This window comes from Elgaria multicarinata, chromosome 6, assembly GCF_023053635.1.
Source record: "Elgaria multicarinata webbii isolate HBS135686 ecotype San Diego chromosome 6, rElgMul1.1.pri, whole genome shotgun sequence".
NCBI lineage: Eukaryota > Metazoa > Chordata > Lepidosauria > Squamata > Anguidae > Elgaria > Elgaria multicarinata.
Window position 1 is genome coordinate 81,143,455 of NC_086176.1, and position 22,270 is coordinate 81,165,724.

The 22,270-nt window shown below is 40.7% G+C and overlaps 1 protein-coding gene across 2 annotated transcripts in view; it reads right to left on the reverse strand.

Moving 5' to 3' along the window:
- Nucleotides 1–1,648: 1,648 nt before the first annotated feature.
- Nucleotides 1,649–22,270, reverse strand: part of ATG10 (autophagy related 10) — a 126,129-nt gene continuing 105,507 nt past the window's right edge. For both annotated transcript variants that reach the window (XM_063129652.1, XM_063129651.1), the window contains exons 6-8: nt 5,995–6,092; nt 4,465–4,580; nt 1,649–3,330 (exon numbers count right to left, since the gene is read on the reverse strand). In XM_063129652.1, coding sequence (XP_062985722.1) covers nt 4,469–4,580; nt 5,995–6,092 — 210 coding nt within the window. In that variant the 3' untranslated portion in view covers nt 1,649–3,330; nt 4,465–4,468. The remainder of the gene's footprint in view (nt 3,331–4,464; nt 4,581–5,994; nt 6,093–22,270) is intronic.

Genomic DNA, 22,270 nt, shown 5'->3' on the forward strand with positions numbered 1-22,270 from the left:
CAAGTTGAATTGAACATAAATGGTGGTAGCTGTGGTGTTACACCCCACAAGTCAATTCCAAATGTATGTCTGCAGTTTGTAAGTCTGTGGTTTGTAGAATGTTGGCCTGAGTGGGCGGAGTTAGAATGTCTTGGGAGGGGGGAGGAGTGATATATAAGGGAATGACTGAGGGGATTGAGAGTTCTTGTTCTTGTTCTTTTCAGGAAAGCTTTCCAGGGAGACTTGTTAGGTACTCTTAGAGTCTGTAGTGCTCTCTGTGTTTATTGTACTTAAGTTCTGGGAAATTTGAGAGTCAGTGTAGTGAGTGGTGTCTTTAGAGTGTGGTGTGCACGTAGTGGAAGTATATTAATCAATACTGATAATAAAGAAAGTTCAAGAGTGATTGTGTGAGAAAAAGGAAAGCGCGAATGTGAGAGTGACAGGATTGTATGGAAGGTTTCAAAAACGTTTTTAAATGTTGTTATTTGAAACAAAGCTTATGAACTTTTAAAAATAAATTTTGATTGTTTGTTTTAAAACTACCACAAAAATCCCATGTGTCTGTTTGGTGTTTATCATCTTAAGTTTACACATATAACACCCACTCTGACAATCATTCACCTAAGCAGATATAACTCACAGCGCATTATTATATATATTACAACCCATTCTCCATTTTAAACCCCTTTCTCCACATAGTTTGGAGGAAGGTGGGCTTTATCCCTTCCCTCAGAAGTACCAAGTGGTGGTGCTTGGCTTGAGCAGGGAGTAGCCTCGTCCGGGTCTGGTGTTCAGAGCCTGTGTCGTGGCAGTAGCCTACCTTGTTAGATTGGTGTTCAATGCCAACAATCTTTTGTCCTTGTTTACACTGCTGGGAGTCAGGGCACCCTGTCCTTCCTCCTGACACAACAACAAACAATATTAACATATATATATATATTAAAAAATCATCATTGGTGAAAGATGACCCTATGGGGATGGGGAGGGGATAGTCCAGCTGGAGCAGGCCCTGAGGCCTTCTTCACCTGCCTCTCTTCCACTCTCTCCTGGAATCCTTCCCACAAGGCAGTTGATGGTTTCTTATCTCACTAAGCAGGGTTCTTCTTATGATCCAGTGAAACCAGATCCAAATTCAGAGTTGAAGTGCCCTGGATAATTTCCTTGCACTGCCTTGCTAAGCATATGCACACTTTTTCTTCATAGGCATGGTCCAAAATTAAGAGGCCAGGTGACAGTATCAGGAAGCGTGAGGCCTCAGAGTTGTAGGACGAAGACAATCTTATGAACCACTTTCCTTCACTCCCTCAACCAAAATAATTTTTGAAAACTGAATTTAGGGGTTGTTTTACATGCCTGAGACAAGATTCACTCTTTAGAGAGATACCCAAAGCTATATCATCCAGAAAAAGTACTTAATGACCCTGTTTAGAGGACACGCTAAGCTACGGTGGTTAAATATTTTGAGCTAAACATTATGGCTTAGTGTGTCAGGTGAACCATTCCTAACCATGGTGGCTACATAACCAGAGTTTAAACACGCTCACTAACCATTTGTGCAAAAGGCTTAGCAGCCTAACCATGGCTTAGTGTGTTGTCTGAACAGGCCAAATGTCAACAACTGCATTTTAACTATTCAAAAATATACAAAGCAAAACAGAGATATTTAGCAAGTAGAATATCTGATACTTTAAAAAGTACATTTCTCCTTTTCATATTTAAAATAGCATACTTTAATATTTGACTTTACATTTAATTTGGTTCTATCAGCGAAACATATAAAATTAAAATAAAAAACTTGTGTAGAAAGACTCAGAACTGGCTGACATGGATGTTACATGCAGTGTACTGTTTCTTACTCTGGTGTCATCAATATTAATCATGTGAAATCTACTTGAATATTAGAAATTTACCTAGCTGAATGTAAGATATGGTCTTTACTCATAAACTAAAACTTTTACAATCCAAAGTATCCGTGTAAACTGCTAAAAATTGCCTCAAGAGGAAGTTAAAGCATTTCCTAAGATTATGAAGAAAGCTACTGCCATGTATTCCATTCTAACTATTGAATTCGTAACAGTTATTGAGCATCTGGGAATCTACTTTTAATCTTAACAAGACAACATTGGAATACTCAGTCATCCTTATGATCCCTTAGTCTATTAACTGACACCTACTCAATGCAGTAACAAATACAGACTGATTTTGTGTGTAGGCTGTCTACAACATATTATTCTAACAGGGAAAAAACTATGTGTAAAGTACATCCATATTATGATGCATCTCAGCAAAATGAGTGACATTAATGGAGCAGTGACCAATTTAAATGGTAGTAAATGAAATTAAAACCTGGCAATTTTTTGCTAATTGGTTTAATAAATTAACCCTCTGAATAAGCTATACAAATGTGTGTGTGTGAATGTATGTATATACTGTATGTGTGTGCAGACACACACACGTAATATAGAGACTATTATTGGTCAGATCCACTTTGGTCCCAAGTCAAACGTGTGCACTGCTGCATATATATTACTGTGTTCCCACTGGATGGGAAACAATGGCCAATTGCAGCTTTCCAGCATGTGGTACATGTAGCCTATACACGTGTGCTTAATCATTGCACATGAAGATCAACGCAGCAGTTTCATGCTCACTCCCCAAGAGAAATGTGTTCTGTTATTTGTGAAGCAATCTGTGTATATCTAACTGCTCAATTTTGCTAATAGGCCTTGCTAAGCCAAAACAGCAGCAAGGGAACAACTTGCACAACATTATTCCATTTCATAAGATTCCTTAAGCTAGAATAGCAGTAAAGGTGGAGAGAAGCTCGTTATTACTGTAGGCTTGAATTCCCTGTAGCAGTTGCTTACATTGTCTTTATCTACATCAGCCTTCCCCAAGACTGTGCCCTCCAGATGTGTTAAGACTATAATTTCCAGCATCCTTAGCTAGTATGGCTGGCTAAGGATGCTAGGAGCTGTAGTTCAACACATTTGGAGGGCACCAAGTTGGGGAAGACTGAGGCAGACTATGCTGGGCTGAATAAGTTGCCCCATATCAGTCATTCTATCGATTTGGGGACTTTTCCACTTATCATTAGCTCAACAAACTATCACATGAATCAACATTTGCTTCCTGATGGGACTCTGCATCATCCTTGTTCCAATTAGAACCAATTCCTAGGCTTGATTATCATAAGACACATCATTGAAACGTGGCCTCCACTGAGGACTCTTGTGGTAATTTCAACAGCTTGTCAGACTGGATGATGTTCTTAGCTTCATGTATGAGATGAACTATAGTACTGGTGTGAAACCTTTATATTTCACCATTATCTGTGCTTCTGTACAGAATCTGAAATAATAGTAATAAAAAAAGAAATCAGTAGTGAAAGCTTTTCAAGAAGATGGACACATCAGCATTAATAGGTATTAAATTGTGGTGTGAAATATGTGCTCAACTTGCTTCTATTTAGTCACCCCTGATTCTATGACATATCTCGACTATTAGAAATGTTACTGGCAGTATTTCAATACAGTGCTTCATGGCATAGAAAAACTGTTCAGATGTGTGTGTGGAGAGAGAGAGAGAGAGAGAGAGAGAGAGAGAGAGATTAGTGAAAAGCTTACAGTTCATGAAGATACTACATAGGTAGTCTTAGAATCACTACATGCTTTATGCAATAATCATGTTTGCAACAGCTATAGCAGTTTTCCCCAAAACAAAGACACAAAGTGTGAAGGACAGAGGCATTACTCCAAGCACTCACTGCAGGAAACTTCAAATCCTGTTTCCTAATCCTACTTAAGTGAGAGGCCAGGTTGGTTGCCATTGTAGCTAATGTCACAACTGACATAATGCTTAACCATAGTTAAGGTGGGAGGGAGGAATTCTCTCTGGAGAGAACAGCTGCGGGGAGTGCATGTACTTTTCTGTGACCTGCTCCCAATGTCTTAACTGTAGTTAAGTGGAGCCCATGATTTGGGTTGCACCAGCCTTAGAATTCACCTTTTTTCCCCACAACCATATCAATGCATGGCAGGAAAGATGAAGTAAAAAAAAAAAGGAGTCAGGGCACCAAAGCTAAACACCAAATCATATTCTGAAGAAAGACATAGAAGAAAAAAAGGAAAAACACCTTTCTTTTTAAAGAATATATATATATATATATATATATATATATATATATATACACACACACACACACACACACACACACTTAAAGAACACCTAGAAAATAACAGTATAAGCCATACAGCAAAACAAAAGGCAATATAAACTCTGGGCAAAACTTTTTAGATAAAAAGATTAAGGATGAGCAAGTTTGTAGGCACAGATATAACGTGATAATTAAGATACGGTATTAATACAAAAAAAATAGTTTTATATTTTGTGTGTTGAGAATCAGATCCAAAAAAGTTTTTAGCAACCTTAATAAAAGGATAAAATGGCTTTCAAAATTCTAATTTTAAAAACGCCCCGTTTTACCTCTTCAATCAGTATTTGTGCTGTGCTCAGAATTGGCTTTTGCATAACTCAGAGGTAGATTGAGACCCACTACTGGGCCTACAATACTCAGCCACGAGATAATGTAGTTTGTACTCCTACAAAGCAAAAAGAAAACATACATTTTATATTAGGAGAAAATTGTAACACACTCAAATAGTCTTTAAAAATTCACCATTTAAAAAGGCTACCATTTCATAATATAATTGATGTGACATTGCAGATGCTTTTATTATGTAATTTAGGGAGGAGAAAACTAACTTAAATGTCAATTCCAACCATGCAGTTTAGTGTAGTTCATTTGACAGCATGTGCTCTACCATTCGTAGGCTGGTCAACGGAGGATAAATCAGTTAGATGAAACTCCATGGACTGGTTCTTTATTATATGAAAGCTGAATACTCCATAGATATTTTAGTTTGGGGGGGGGGCACTTTGTGAGGTTTGGGGTCCATTGATGTCCCCAGCCCCTTTTCCCTGGTGAACCACACTCCTGCCACTGGTATCATCCCATCGAATTCAGCAGTGATGGCAAAATAGAGGTTTGCTGCTGAATATCAATGGCAAACTAGTGCAGAATGCTCAAGCAGGCAAATTTAACTTGAAAACAAACTAAACTTAGCCATTTGAGTATCCCATGGTAGTATGCCACTGAAATTCAGCAGCAAACCACAGGGTTGTTTTTTCTGCTGCTGTGAAATTTGGCCTCTCAATAGACCTAATACACACCTCAACATTTAGTCTGCTAAAGCAATAAAAGCCCATCTAGCACAATGGCTGTTTAGACAGGAACGTTTTACATGATCTGAAGGTCTGCAGGGCTGGACTCTGGTGAGCTGTACTGGGCAAAGAATCCTAAAGCATCAGTATACTCTAAGCAGGCCCTCTCCACCATGCTTGAGGAATTGGGAAGTGAGCATCTAGATTTCCAAATCATGAAATATGGAAGATCAGACTTTATTTTTGATCTTTTAGCTTATTTTCCCACCATTTATTTATGTTTCTAACCACGAGGTTAACACTTTTAAATTCTCTGAATTTCATGTCATACAAAAGTGTCACTGGGGTATACGAAGGCCAAGGATATTATTTTACCCATCTAAGCCTTTAACCACAGTTGTATTAAGTTCCATTCCAGAACCCCCTGGTTCACACATTAGTAACAAATGAAGACAAAATGGAGATCACTAGAAGCATGACACTGGCCACATGAATAATAAAATGTCTGGGATACATATGAGAAACACCTCCTGAAATGTCTAAGGACTATGAATGGAGAAAAGTTCTCCACACTCCCAAATTTGTTACAGTAAAAGACATTGGACAAGCTTAAGAAATTGTGCTTGATTTCTAATCTGAATTTGTCTGGCTGAGAGAGAGAGATTTGTGGAATCCCTTAGGAATAACCCACCACCAGAAATGCATGTATAAATTTATTTATATTTTCATGAGTTGTCTGAGGGTGCGTATAATATTCTAATAAGCCTAAGAATTCACACTGATGCTACTCACTTGTTTTGTTTATGTGAACTGGATAATACTGAAGCCATAAATTCATTTGTCCGGCAGGGATGAAGTACAAAGAAAGGCTGGCCAAGTAATGGATGTTCCTGAAAAGAATAATTCTTTTCAGTTCCTGGTAATAATTCCTATAGCACTTTCAGAACTACAATGTAGTTTACAATTGTTCTTACATTTGCCACTGTAATAAGTTCTTAGGGTTCCTCCTTTACAGATGAAGAATAGAGGTTAAGAAAAAGTGACTTGCTGAAGACTATCCAATAAATCTAAACCTAAGTTCTTCTAAATCCAAGTATTTCCAACAGACCACACTTATTTATTCACCTAGAAATGCATTTCCAACAAAATTTTTTAAAAAAAGCAAAACATTTTAACATGAACAGAACAAAACAATTAAACATAGGGGAGACATAGATAAAAGAACCAGCATTTAGATAGCCAGGCAAAATAGACTGCACTAAGGTTGAAAGCCTTGAAGGTTGAACACAAACATCTTCAAAAGCATCACAGAAATGGTCAGATAGATCTCCCAGGACTGTGAGTTCCACATCACAGGAGTAGGCATTTTCACACATTTCTCCCAATGACACTTTGGACAGCTCTCCATAGTTAATTTCTGTGGGCAGACAGTTTTGTATGGGAGGAGAATGCCTTTTAAATATGCTGGTCCTAAACTTTGTAAGGCTTTGATTATTCGTCTATTGATCAGCAATCCATGTGATCTATGTTAACTCTGAACACATTTAATCAACCTATATTCTTACAGAAAGTTACAACAATTATGCAATAATATACGTTATGTAATTTCATAGGAGCAGCAGAAAAACGTATTAAAATTAATTCACAAAAATGTAACAGTGTTTACACAGATTCATGTTATTGAAGACCTCCATTGGGCTACCTTGGCAGTTCCCTGGAATGCTAAGCAGGTTCTCCACCTTGTCTTAAATGTTAACAACTCCTGAGTAGGGAGCCAACCTTAAGGGATTTTGTGTTAAAGAACAAAATCGAAGAAGTGATGGTAACCAACAATCACAGTTGTGTATCATCTGAATATTATTTGCATATATTAAATAGCAAGATGAGGATTTTGAGGTACCATTCAAGAATATCTTGAAGCTGTTCAAGAATTCTTAGCTCAAGTTATGTATCACAGAGAACCATTCTAAACTACATTTTCTGAAACTGCACAAGACCAAAGGAGCTACTGGAGAAAACAGAAATTAAGGGTGCAGTCCTATGCATGCTTAGACAGAAAAGGTGTGTGTGTGTGTGTGTGTGTGTGTGTGTGTGTAACCCTTAAGCACCATTTTATTCTCTTGATGGCTTGGGAGGAGTTTTATAGAGATAGCATAAAGTCCAGCTTTATATACAGGATTTGGAGGCTGTTCTCTTCCAGACTGGACCTATTAATGGGTATTGTTAAACCCTATGAGTCACTATTGGGTTTAAAGATCAGAATTTGCATTTGACTCATAAACATTTTGAGTCAAATGTGTACGGTTTGGCAGCATTTCCTAGGAAGACATCTTGAGGCTATCTTTATGTCCCCTCCCCCGGTCATGATTTTTTTTTTTTACTAGAGACTGATACAGTCCAGCTGTGAGAAATATTTTAACTAGGTTGTAGAACATTGTCATACACACTTAACAGGAAAATAAATAATAGCAGCTGTCTGTAAGAATACTAACATTTTCTCCATTCCAAACATACATCTCTATCAAACCACCAAATGTTCTTTCTACTACACATATCAAACCACATGTTTCACTTTCGTAGACCAGGAGCATGTCTACACCATAGGGTGTAGATGGAGGGAGGGGGAGGATCAGCTTACCAGCTTCTGCGATCCTCCTCCAGTTATCTTGATGGCCATGTGACATCCTGGACAGACATCGCGGCCACCATATTTTTAAAAAACAACAGAGAAGAGCACAATTGTGCTCCAGCAAAAAAGTGAGTTAAAAACACACACACACACACAAAAACAACACACAATTGAACCCGCTCCCCACCCCCAATGGGCACAGGCTGCCCCCATGCAGCTCCATGCCATTTTTACAGTCCCTGCTACACACGGGTATGACGGGAGGACCCAGGAGCAGCGGCCACATGGCCCATGCTCCAAGGGATGGTCTTGGGACCGTAGAAAAGTCAGATTTTCTCCAGCTCCCTATATACAGGGGAAAGTCTTTGGTTGTCCTGGGTTGCCCCCCAGGATCCCCCATGCATCATTTGGACTCACAGGGACAATCCAGGGACTACCCCAGGATACAGGGCTGGTGTAGACATGCCCCAAGACTCATTTCCATGCCTGCATACACAGTGAAACAGAATGTAGTAAGTGGTAACACTTGAATCTGACCTGCCAACTAAAAGCTGGACAAACTTGTAATTCCATACAGAGACTCTTAAATACTAAAATACATTTTAGAATTATACATGTTTGCCAGCAAGAAGCTCTTGTATTATCCCAATTTATATGAGATGTTTCCCTTTATATGGGGAAATCTGAAAAAAACAAACAAACATGAGAACCAGTTTATTAAAAATGATGCACTATATGATGCAAACTACATACACAGACACGGCAACAACTATTGAATTGAACAAGATGAGATAAAAGAACATAAAGATGTTTCAGATTCCTTTTGTTTTAAATCCTGAAGACCAAACAGTCCAATCTACAAATTCATGCAAGGGTGTTGCCATCTGCTATTCATACTAGTGAACTGATGCCATTCTACATTATGAAGTGAGTGCCAATCTGAACAAAAATATATTATTCCACTCGACTGTTAGACTGCATCAGAAATGTGCGAAAAAATGTCTAGCAAAGACAGATTCCTGGAAATGATATGTCTTGGAACTGGCAACAAAAGATTTATCAATGGCAATATAATACTAACAAACAAATTGCAAAGCAGTTAGCAAATACTTATCCTATCTTTAAATTAGAAGTAGCTATTGGCTCTTCAGTTTGACAAGCCATATTCTCTTGGATCTCTCACTTTTCTCTTCTGCACATTCTGCTTTTCTCTTCTCTCTTAACACTATTGGCTAGTATGCTCCAATAACACAAAGGCATCAATGTCAAAGCCTCTCTGGCTTCTCGATCATCCCAGAGTGCAGGACACGAATAACGGGCTCAAGTTACAGGAAGCCAGGTTCCGGCTGGACATCAGGAAAAACTTCCTGACTGTTAGAGCAGTCTGACAATGGAACCAATTACCTAGGGAGGTCGTGGGCTCTCCCATACTAGAGGCATTCAAGAGGCAGCTGGACAGCCATCTGTTGGTATTGCTCTAAGGTAGATTCCTGCATTGGACTTGATGGACTTATAGGCCCCTTCCAGCTCAACTATTCTATGATTCTATAATTAGCATTATTGTTCTGATGTCACATAGGGGATAATCTACTTTAACCCAGGCAGCTAACTGCTGGGGATTCCACAAAGCCTTTGGCAGTATGTGTGGTGCAGTCCATGAGCATCTTACACAAAAGGAATCCCTCAGATCTGTGACATCATTTCGTGGGTCCAAAGGCAACCCAAAATATTTTTTAATAAAAATTAATTAATTAATGTGGGCTTTCAAGTTATAATTTGCAGCTGCAGCTTAGTCATGTTAAAGCTTTGTGTCAGAAGAGGATGGATGACACTTGCTGCTTAAAATGGGGACTCCAGATATATATTTTTTCAAGCAGGTTTGCAACTGACTAGATAAGCCAGCATGCTAAGCATCTGCAAATCACACTCAGCTGTGTTGATCATGGCTAGCTCAGAAGTACAAGCAGAAGCACACAAAGGGACTTGCTAGACTAGCCGGATAAGCCGGCAGGGAGGCGGCGTGCTAACTTTAGAGCGCGCCGCCCCGCCTCCTACACGCACGATGCGCAGGGACTCTGGAAGCCCTGCAGCGTCGGCCATTTTTTTTTAGTGTTAAAGGGGCCACGTGTGCCCCGAAGACTCCGGACAAGGTAAGTGGGGTTTTTTTTAATTAAGCCCCCCACCCGCTCCTGATCCCCCCCATGCCCCCCTGCCCACTCTTTCCTCGCCCTCCCTCCCCATCCCCGATGTCTGCGCCGCCCTCCGCCATCCCCCTCTCCTGCCGGTCCGGCCTTCCCCCCATCTCCCCCCCTGGCCCGATGGGCACAGCGCTCGTATGAGCGCTGTGCCCTGTCCGTGGCTTTTCCCGGCTACTCGCGAGTAAGCGAGTAGCTGCAAAAAGCCACGGCCCCTGCTAGACTTTCCGCAGTCCCGGCCTCAGGCCGGGACTGCGGAAAAAACCGCCCTATAAGCGATTTCGCTTATGGCGGTTCAAATGAGGTCTCAGCATGGCCTGACCCCGGATTCCCCTGTGCGTCATCTGGACGCACAGCAGGGAAGCCGGGCCTCACAGCACGCTAAGACCTCATCTAGCAAGGCCCAAAATTAGTGACACCAACACCAAACCTCTTCGATAACAGATACCTCTCCTATATTGAACTCCATGTTCTACTTTTATATATCAGTGGTTACTGTTCTTGGCAAACTGACAAGTGGAAACGACCTACATTAGGAAGGTCTGTTCAACAAATAACATGGTTTGCTCAGATTTGCATTGGCCTTCTCGATTTCTCCAGCTAGATACAAAAGCAATTTCACATGCTGAATTTTCATGCAAATATAAGGTAATTTTCAATCTCATCCACCAAAGATAGGCTTAACAAAAGTTTCAATTCTACTCTACACAGACGATGCAGTACTTATATTGCAAACCCGCCTGGGTCTAATGAGCAGCTTTGCGGCCTTTTGCCAAAACAACAGCCTTTCAATTAATTATCAGAAGTCGAATGTTCTGGTTTTTTCTAGGAGGAGGGTTACCTTACCCTGGTCAATAGAGTAGGGGGGTAAAACTCAACCAGGCCGACTCGTACAAATATTTTAATGAAACTCTAAAATGGAACACTCATAATAAATATGCTAAAGCTAGGGTGGAGAACTTAATTGGGGCACTTTCTCGGTTTTTTTTTCTCCAGGAGCAGGCAATACATTCCAGCCGCCACTCGGGTCTATAAAGCAAAGGTGGTGTCCCAATTTCTATTTGGTGCCCCGATATGGCTTCCTCTTTATAAGAACTGACTGGAAGGTGTTCAATCTTCCTTTCTAAGGCCAATATTTGGAGTTCCAAGTTGTGTTGCTAGTGCAGTCTTAAATCTGGAAGTTGGGCTGAGTACACTAAAATGTATAGGGTGGATACATACACTCTATTTCTGGCTCCGTTGTAATTTAAGTCCTATCCCTAATTCGCTCACCTCAATGGTCTGGACGGACTCTTATAAATCTCCATGGGTGAAAGCAGTTCAGCTAAAACTTACCACCATAGGGCTCTCCCATGACCATCTGTTATCCCTGGACCTGGGTAGCGCCAAAAGGATCATTAAGCAGAGACTCCTGGACATTGATACTCAGGAGCTACAGCAAGCTGCACGGGGCCCATGTTCCCTGTATGCCTTGGGGCTACGGGATCACGACCAAAACAGTGTAGCTCTGTATTTAAGCTGGTTATCTATACCCAAATATAGGAGGGCATTTTCCCTAGCAAGGCTTAATGCTATGCCTTCTAGGGTAATGGAGGGCAGATTTGGGAAACTTCCACTATCAGATAGATACTGTCCCTGTAACAACGAGGAGGTGAAATCTATCTCCCACATATTATTCAACTGCAGCTTCTATCAGGAGGCAAGAAAAGCCCTTATCCATCCTTTCACACAACGATTGCCTGGACGATCGTCCGTGACCCTTATGTCGGTCCTTTTACAGGCTCAAGATAAGCATACCACCGAACAAGTTGCTAAATTTCTTAATCAGGCAATCCTTACCAGATCAGTTATGGTGGCAGGACTGCCTTTTGCTTTTATTGCAGAACTTTAAGGGGGCTTCATGCAATCATACTCTGTTTTAATTCCATGTATTTTAAATATTTATTATGTGCTTTCATATGTTTTATTGGCCTGTTGACTGTAATAAAAGGAATTGATAAGTGTTATAAGGTAATTTTATTAACATTATTCACACAATTAAAACTATGCTGTAATCTTAATTACAAACAACAATTTAGAGATAGTTAATAACATATATATATATATATCTCCCTCCAGCAAAGGAGATCGTTACCTTGTTGTGGTGCTGGAGCTTGAGCACCTCAAGGATGCCATGAGCTAAACCGTGAAGGGACACCCAAGACGGGAAGGTCATGGTAGAGAGGTCAGACTAAATACGATCCCTGGGGAAGGTAATGGCAACCCACCCCAGTATTCTTGCCATGAAAACTAAATGGATCAGTACAACCAGAGATATGTCGATATACCATCGGAAGATGGGACCCCCCAAGTCGGAAGATGGTCAAAATGCTACTGGGGAGGAACAGAGGATAAGTTCAACTAGCCCCAGATGTGATGACGCAGCTAGCTCAAAGCCGAAAGGACGGCTAGCGGCCGACGGTGCTGGTGGTGAACGACGAATCCGATGTTCTAAAGATCAACACACCATAGGAACCTGGAATGTAAGATCTATGAGCCAGGGCAAATTGGATGTGGTTATTGGTGAGATGTCAAGATTAAATATAGATATATTGGGTGTCAGTGAACTGAAATGGACTGGAATGGGCCACTTCACATCAGATCACCACCAGATCTACTACTGTGGACAAGAGGATCACAGAAGAAATGGAGTAGCCTTCATAATTAATAATAAAGTGGCTAAAGCAGTGCTTGGATACAATCCAAAAAATGATAGAATGATCTCAATTCGAATTCAGGGTAAGCCATTTAACATCACAGTGATCCAAATATATGCCCCAACCACAGATGCTAAAGAAGCAGAAGTAGATCAGTTCTATGAGGATCTGCAGCACCTACTGGATAATACACCAAAAAGAGATGTTATTTTCGTTACAGGAGACTGGAACGCTAAGGTGGGCAGTCAAATGACATCTGGAATTACAGGTAAGCATGGTCTAGGAGAACAAAACGAAGCGGGACATAGGCTGATAGAATTCTGCCAGGACAACTCACTGTGCATAACAAACACTCTCTTCCAACAACCGAAAAGACGGCTTTATACATGGACTTCACCAGATGGCCGATACCGAAATCAGATTGACTACATCCTTTGCAGCCAAAGGTGGCGGACATCTACACAGACAGTAAAAACAAGACCTGGAGCTGACTGTAGTTCAGATCATGAACTACTTATTGCACAATTTAGAATCAAACTAAAGAGAATAGGGAAGACCCACAGATCAGTTAGATATGAGCTCACTAATATTCCTAATGATTATGCAGTGGAAGTGAAGAATAGATTTAAGGGACTAGATTTAGTAGATAGGGTCCCGGAAGAACTATGGACAGAAGTTCGCAACATTGTCCAAGAGGTGGCAACAAAAAACGTCCCAAAGAAAAAGAAAACCAAGAAGGCAAGATGGCTGTCTGCTGAGACACTGGAAGTAGCCCAAGAAAGAAGGAAAGCAAAAGGCAACAGTGATAGGGGGAGATATGCCCAACTAAATGCAAAATTCCAGAGGTTAGCCAGAAGAGATAAGGAATTATTTTTAAACAAGCAATGTGCGGAAGTGGAAGAAGACAATAGAATAGGAAGAACAAGAGACCTCTTCCAGAAAATTAGAAACATCGGAGGTAAATTCCAGGCAAAAATGGGTATGATCAAAAACAAAGATGGCAAGGACCTAACAGAAACAGAAGAGATCAAGAAAAGGTGGCAAGAATATACGGAAGATCTGTATAGGAAGGATAATAATATCGGGGATAGCTCAGACGGTGTGGTCAGTGAGTTAGAGCCAGACATCCTGAAGAGTGAGGTTGAATGGGCCTTAAGAAGCATTGCTAATAACAAGGCAGCAGGAGACAACGGTATCCCAGCTGAACTGTTTAAAATATTGCAAGATGATGCTGTCAAGGTGATGCATGCCATATGCCAGCAAATTTGGAAAACACAAGAATGGCCATCAGACTGGAAAAAATCAACTTATATCCCCATACCAAAAAAGAGAAACACTAAAGAATGTTCAAACTATCGTACAGTGGCACTTATTTCACATGCCAGCAAGGTAATGCTCAAGATCCTGCAAGGTAGACTCCAGCAATTCATGGAGCGAGAATTGCCAGATGTACAAGCTGGGTTTAGAAAAGGCAGAGGAACTAGAGACCAAATTGCCAATATCCGCTGGATAATGGAGAAAGCCAGGGAGTTCCAGGAAAACATCTATTTCTGTTTTATTGACTATTCTAAAGCCTTTGACTGTGTGGATCATAACAAACTGTGGCAAGTTCTTGGTGGTATGGGGATACCAAGTCATCTTCTCTGCCTCCTGAGGAATCTGTATAACGAACAAGTAGCAACGGTAAGAACAGACCACGGAACAACGGACTGGTTTAAGATTGGGAAAGGAGTACGGCAGGGTTGTATACTCTCACCTTACCTATTCAACTTGTATGCAGAACACATCATGCGACGTGCTGGGTTTGACGAATCCAAGGCTGGAGTTAAAATCGCAGGAAGAAACATTAACAATCTCAGATATGCAGATGACACCACTTTGATGGCTGAAAGCGAGGAGGAGCTGAGGAGCCTTATGACAAAGGTGAAAGAAGAAAGTGAAAAAGCTGGGTTGCAGTTAAACCTCAAAAAACCCAAGATTATGGCAACCAGCTTGATTGATAACTGGCAAATAGAGGGAGAAAATGTGGAGGCAGTGACAGACTTTGTATTTCTGGGCGCAAAGATTACTACAGACGCTGAGTGCAGACAGGAAATCAGAAGACGTTTACTTCTTGGGAGGAGAGCAATGACAAATCTCGATAAAATAGTTAAGAGCAGAGAAACCACACTGACAACAAAGATCTACATAGTTAAAGCAATGGTATTCCCCGTAGTAACCTATGGCTGTGAGAGCTGGACCATAAGGAAATCTGAGCGAAGGAAGATAGATGCTTTTGAACTGTGGTGTTGGAGGAAAATTCTAAGAGTGCCTTGGACTGCAAAAAGATCAAACCAGTCCATACTCCAGGAAATAAAGCCAGACTGCTCACTTGAGGGAATGGTATTAAAGGCAAAACTGAAGTACTTTGGCCACATAATGAGAAGACAGGATACCTTGGAGAAGAGGCTAATGCTAGGGAAAGTAGAAGGCAAAAGGAAGAGGGGCAGACCAAGGGCAAGATGGATGGATGATATTCTGGAGGTGACAGACTTGACCTTGGGGGAGCTAGGGGTGGCGACAGCTGAGAGAAAGCTCTGGCGTGGGCTGGTCCATGAAGTCACGAAGAGTCGGAAACGACTGAACGAATAAACAACATATATATCTCAAAGCCACACACTTCAAACTATCGAAAATAATGTTTAAAATTAAAATGTCTGGAATTAACCAAATATTAACCAAATATTAGGTTTCAAAACAATAAAATGACACCTCCCACACACACACATATATATATTTATACTTCTGTTTCTTGCAAACTGTCTGTCAGACTGATTCTATGCTACAAATAGTACAGAACATTGCTGCATGGAAACTAGGAACTGACAACAAAACTCAATGTTTTTGTCTAACATTTTCTCTGACCTACATCTTGTATATTTGTACCAAGCATAGTGTCTTTATACTTTTCTTTCTTTTTTTATCAGATGTCTCTGATATCATGAAGGTCATCCTGCTATTGTACACCATTTTCTATTTTAAGGATATTGCATTTTCCCAGCATTCAGACTGAAATATATTATTGCTGGGAAAAGAAGATTCTCTCCCCCAGCTAGTAAGGCCACTGCAAAGTCTGGAAAGAGACAGTATACCATGAGAACATATTGGATAGTGCCCATGACACGGACAATAATAAGCAACAAAACCCTGACCCCAACCCATGTTCAAAATACTTTGTGCCCTACAGGGCCACTCCCAGGCTTTATGAGGCCTGGGGTAGATGTAATGTCTTCCTGTTTCTATGGCAGCTCCAGATTTTGCCTTAAGTCCATTTCAGTTTCTGGTTAAGTCCCCTTTTCATAGGCTCAATGAGCCCTACTGCATGCCATGGTATACGCATCATCCCGATCATCTACCTCATTCAGCAGCAGAGCTACACTACATTCTTTATTTGTAGGCTGGATTACCTTTGAATCAAGACTATTTTGAAACATGAAAATGCAGTAGAATTAAAGTTGCTGCTTTAATTCCCATTCTGCACAAAGTATTTTGACTTCCAGAAATGCTGTTAAGTCTTTTACAGGACAAGTTCAACTATGGTCTTTTCTTAGTGAGCTGTTAGGAAGATTGATGGATACCCAAGGTTAAACCAATGAAACTGGGGCATACTGAAGCACGTTGTGGATAGTTGCCAATGCAATGAACTTTGTTGAAAGAGTTAGCTGCTCAGGGAATTGGTAATGGAAAACACAGTGTTTTATTGCTAGGTCAGTGGTTCAAATTTGGCCCAAGTTGCTAGTAGCAAAAATTTATTACTGCACAATAGCCTACGGAAAATTAATAGATAGTATTTACATTATCTAAACTAATTAGTCCCCTTATTAATGGGTCGAGAAGAACAACTCTGGAATGCATTGGATAGAGAAAATGAGTTAACCATATCACAGTGCAGTTGATAACACAGAGAACAAATTGAATTTCATAACATTGCTGTCTGGACTGCAATATACATTCCCTTAATAAGACTATTTTTGTAAACCGCCCAGAGAGCTTCAGCTATGGGGCAGTATATAAATGCAATAAATAAATGAAGTAGGATAAAATAATTCCACTCAATTTTAAGGAAATAAACAGATCTCTGCCCAATAGTCTTGAATGGCTTCCTGATCAGGCTGTTGTTGTTGCTATTTGTATCCCAGTATCAAAGCTATTTTTCACATCTGAACAAGAAACATGTCTTATGTACTCAAGTGTTTATAGGACAAATAGAAATCTATGTGGCACACAAGTGCTTCCTATCCTATGCTCTTTATACTAAGGCCTCTGCAGAAAGGAGAATCCCAAGTATGAGCTTAGTGGGCAACTAATACCACCCTTTGAGTCAGATCGGTAAAGGGAAGATGGGAAATATTTATTTATTTATTTTATTTAAGGATTTTTATGCCGCCATTCAGCCAAAAAAGGCTCTCATGGCGGCTTACAAAAGTATTTCTTGACGGTCCCTGCCCACAGGCTTACAATCTAAAAGACATGACACAAAAGGAAAGAGGATTGGGAGGGAGGAGGAGGAGGGGGAAAAGGAAAGCAAATTCAGGCACTACAATCTTAGTTGTAAAGTTCAGCAGTTAGTTGACAGTTGGCAGCAGGAGGGAGGGGGCTCTCAGCTGGAGCTGGACCCAGGCACGGTGGAGAGGTGCCTGGCTGCTGCTTCCTCACTCACTGGTGGCCTCTGCAGAGGCAGTTGGTAGCAGGAGGGAGGGGGCTCTCAGCTGGAGCTGGACCCAGGCACGGTGGAGAGGTGCCTGGCTGCTGCTTCCTCCCTCATTGGTGGCCTCTCCAGAGACAGTTGGCAGCAGGAGGGAGGGGGCTCTCAGCTGGAGCTGGACCCAGGCACGGTGGAGAGGTGCCTGGCTGCTGCTTCTTCCCTCACATTCTAGACCATTTCCTCCCTTAAGTATCCAGTCCTCCATGCAGTGCTATCTCTCGCTCCCTAACGCACTAACAGAGTTACCTCCTGCAGTAGCTTCAAAAGGAGCTGCTTGTCCTTTCTTTGTCTAAAACACAACCTGGGATTGATAAACAGAGATACAAAAATGGGCAAAGGTAAAGCAGAAGAGGGCTGCATAAACAATGTAAAAGCACCAAAATAATGGGTTGGATCTAGAATTTGCCTTCCACGAGAGGGCTCTGCTTGTGAAAGGTCCCTCTGCTTGATTTATGGGCATCCGCCTCTGCCCCCCCCCTTCAGCTCACCCCATTTAGCAAGGTCTCCTGACTCTGTGTAGAATTTTTAAGGGGCTAGAGGGGCTGCTCTGGGAAAGAAGAGGCATTAGCCCAGTTGCTCACACTTGAATCTGGATCCAACTCCATATCTTGAAAAACACTCCACTGTATAAAGTTTTCATCATCATTATTATTATGTGTCAGGCAGGTTCAAGAAATCCTCTCAACACAAAATCAGTAATACTTGTTTTCCATATGTCAGGTCTATATATCAGTTATAGAAAAGAAGGATGAATCACACTGAGATCTGCAAGCACAAAACTATTTAGATGGGGAAAAAACTTAGTTACATTATAAATTAACTGTTTATGAGTAAAATTGCCACTGCAGTAGACCATTTCTTGATAAATGTCTACTGGAATTTTGCAAGAAGTAATGGGTATTTTCAGGAGCAGAAAGGAAGAAAGAAAACTTCTGGACAGGAATAAAGCATCAAAAAGTGAAAATGACAATGTCATTGACATGAAACAAAGACCCATCAGAACATCTCTACTTTGTGACCAACTGACCTAGCACAATGATTCCCAACCCCACTACCAGTTGCGGCTTGCATGGATTTTCAGACAAAAATGTCTGCTTAATTATCATGTTTAAGTAAGTAATTTTTAATGTCACACTGAACCTAATGATAATCTGTTTTATTTTCTTCCATGGAGCAATGCATAGAGAGAAGACAGGCAGGTAACAGCTGTGATATAAAAACAAAATCTTCTTCTTTTGCAGTCTGAAACTAGGAAGGCAACACTAACGATTTGAGGGCGTAAAAAAGCATTATAGTGTAGTTAAGTTTCTTTCTGCAGCATGTGCAACAGCAGCATTCAATGAAGACAGATCTTTCTAGTTTCAAGTCCCTTATCCTTTGTTTATTTTTTAATTAAATAAAGTGTCATGTCCACTGGATTTCTACATAAAAAATATGAAACACTCTTTTTACCCCACAAGAAAGCAAACTGTGCTGAAGTTCCACCAATGACAAAACAGAACTTTCCAATTAAGTTATGTAACTTTAAGGAATAAGCACCCAGTCAGATAATGCCTAAAATAATACGTGAAATATTATCCATGTCAAATTTCAATTAACAACAAATGTCACTTTTGGGTAATGGATACAGCAAGGTAATTAGTTCTGGATAGCTGGTATTGTGTGTTTTACTTCCCTTCCCCCAAACAGCAGGTATTTTGTTGTCGGTACATTTCCTGTAACAGCACCATTTATTTTCCCTGTCATAACTGGAGCTCCTCCAGTAGTAATGGCTTCTATTTTCTCCAGTGCTACATTAAACTGCCTTGGAGCATCCATCATAGCATTTATGGCCTCTCCATTTCTCCTACAGTGGAAAGGGATTGTTGTCCAAAACATCCGCTGCCACATCCAGTTTGCATGATGTAGCTTTGATGAAAATCATCCATAGAGGGATGTCAAGACTTTTATCAAGGGCAGCAGAAACGTTTGTGCATGAACATTTTTTCCCAATACCACCTGAGACCTCAGTCATTCTTCAACATAAGAGGAGAAAAATAATAATAAACTTTCTTTCGCGAAATCTTTGAGAAGAGGATCATGGGCCTGCAACTAAAATAAGACGTCTCCCAAATTTCCCCACTTCTGCAAAGTGTGGTCAAAGGGATTGAATTGGCAAATTTCAAACAGCAAATTCAATTCACATAAAAACACTCACATCACAAAACAAATATTCTGATCTACCAACTTTCTGTTAATGGAGAATATCAGAATCTTTCTTTTAAAAAAGCCCAACAAAGCAATGGGTTAAATCCAAGATGACTTGAGGGGACCTTCTCCTTGAGCAACAGGATTTGCACTTCTCTCCTACCCTGCTGCAGCCCTCTTCCCTCATTCCCAATCTGCTTGAGGGGGCCACACCATCCTCTGGAGTGGATTTTGGAGGATGTGGCAGGCTGCAAGGGAGAGGGGAAATCCATTCTGCCAGTGGTCTCCATTCTCCTGGCAGATGGTCAGCATTAGATACAACCCCATATTTTTGTTCTTTGAATTTTCCCTAGTGGCTCATCTGCTTGAAAGCCACTTCTTGAGTCCCAATCTAACACTGTCCCATGCAAAAAGAAAGGTGGAGAAGAACATACAATGTGTTTTAGAACTTCGGTCTTCTGTTGGTGGGTCATTCATACTTGTATGAATGACACCACCATTTTCTTCGTTTGTTTTTAGTTTTAAACATAAGGTGAAAGAGAGAAATAGAAGTGAACAAATAGAGGAGAGACCTCTACCAAGTTCCTTTGCCTTTAATAGTAGTGGAAATGGTGGGATTTCTGCAAGTACAATTATTCTCATCTCTAATAACTAAGAGTCAGGAGCTCTATCCTCCTTTGCATTCGATCATCCAAGCTCTTAGGGAGGAGAAAGATGGACACATAGGGTAAAGCAGGTCCTATGCTACAGACTGGGGGTTAAATCTGGGTCCTAGGCACAGCATCTACTCTGCTTATGCTAATTCCGTAGCACTTGTATAGGTGACTTCTAGTGCAAGGCCAACAGCATATGCTGGTGCGCTAGAGGTCACTTGTGCTAACGCTCCATTAATGGCATATGCAGAGTAGCAGCTTTGGATACTGCCCTAGGTTTAATAACCAAAAAAGGCCTCTGCAGATATGTTCCCAAAGTTTTACTCAACACAACACTCGAAACATACATAATCCACGTGAGATGTATGCTTAAGAAACTGTGCTTGACTGGAATTTTAAAAAGCAATGGAGTGTTTATTCATTGCAGAGATTCAAACAAAACCATTTATGGGCCAAGATAGAGATAAAGTCTCTACTACCATGTTGAGTTCAGTATGATTGCTAAAGTGGGTGGATAAGACTGCAAGAGCCCAACCAGGGTCATTCTTGTTTATGCATTTCCATTTCAGAAAACATTTCCAAACTACAGGTAAAGCCTCTCTATTTTAAAGCAGCATTATCACCACCAGCAGAAAGCAAGATCCTTACTTAAAAGAAGTTAGACTGCCTTATTGTTTACTAGGAAGAAAATGATGCAATTTCAACCACAGCCTAGCAGTAGGGTAGTGAATCATTTGTGTATGAAAAGGAATACAGGGACTCCCATTATTTCAGCCATCAAAGAAAAAGAAATAGCAGAATTAAAACCTTCTGCAGTGGGAATTGGGAAAATACAGTCTGAGAAAATGTATGCTATGCTCTTCATAAGCACATTCTTAATTACAATTTTTCCTTGCTAGAAAATTTCTCCTCCACTCTTTTGAATCAAGAGCTTTTAACAACAGTACTCTGCATGCTTGCTGTTCTGTGCCTTGGTATATATTTACTGAGGAATTGATGCAGAACAGTTTCAGTTTGCAAGAACTGAATCCTCAATAGGAGAGGGTGACAATTCTTTCTATACTGAACATAAGAAGGATAGTGAACAACAACTAGGATACTTACTTTGGAAAATAGCTAAGCACAACGTTTACGAAGTCAAGGACTAATCGTGCAAAATCTAAGAGCCCTGTTTGTGGAAGATGCACTCAGAAGGAAATTATTTTAAGCTGGAATACTGTCTTTTTAATGGACATATTGAAAATATGAAGCTGACTTATAACTGAGTTAGACCACTCTTAGTCCAGTATCTATTCTGACCAGCAAGCAGTCTTTTAACTGGAATTGCTAAGGGTTGATCCTGAGATCTTGATGTTGCAAAACATTTATTCTACATCTAAGCTATGGCCCATCCCCAATGCTTAAGAAGATGCTCTACACTTTACTAGAATGATTAAAACAGAGGTGCATTCCCAGCAGAGATTGATGCACCAAGGGAAGAAGGCTAGCAAGACATGACATGAATTGTTCCACTCTATACATTTCTTCACCATACTGATATTACTGGATTATATCACATGAAGTCAAACATATCAGGAACTGCCATAGAAACAGGAAAACCCTTTACTTCCTCTCCCCCACTCTTTTTCACACACACACACACACACACACTAAGCCAGAAGTATTTTTGGTTTTACATATGTGTGTGCACACACAGAACACATTATTTGAAAGAACGTATTCTCCCTTATGAGCCTGCCCGTGCTTTGAGATATTCTGGAGAAGCCCTTCTTTCAGTCCCACCTTCTTCACAGGCACGCTTGGTGGGAACATGGGAGAGGGCCTTCTCGGTGGCTGCTCCGGTGCTCTGGAACTCTCTTCCCGGGGAAGCTAGGCTGGCTCCCTCCTTGATGGGCTTTCGGAAGCAGGCTAAAACATTTTTGTTCAAGCAGGCCTTTGGAGAATAATCCAGCCCTCCATCTATG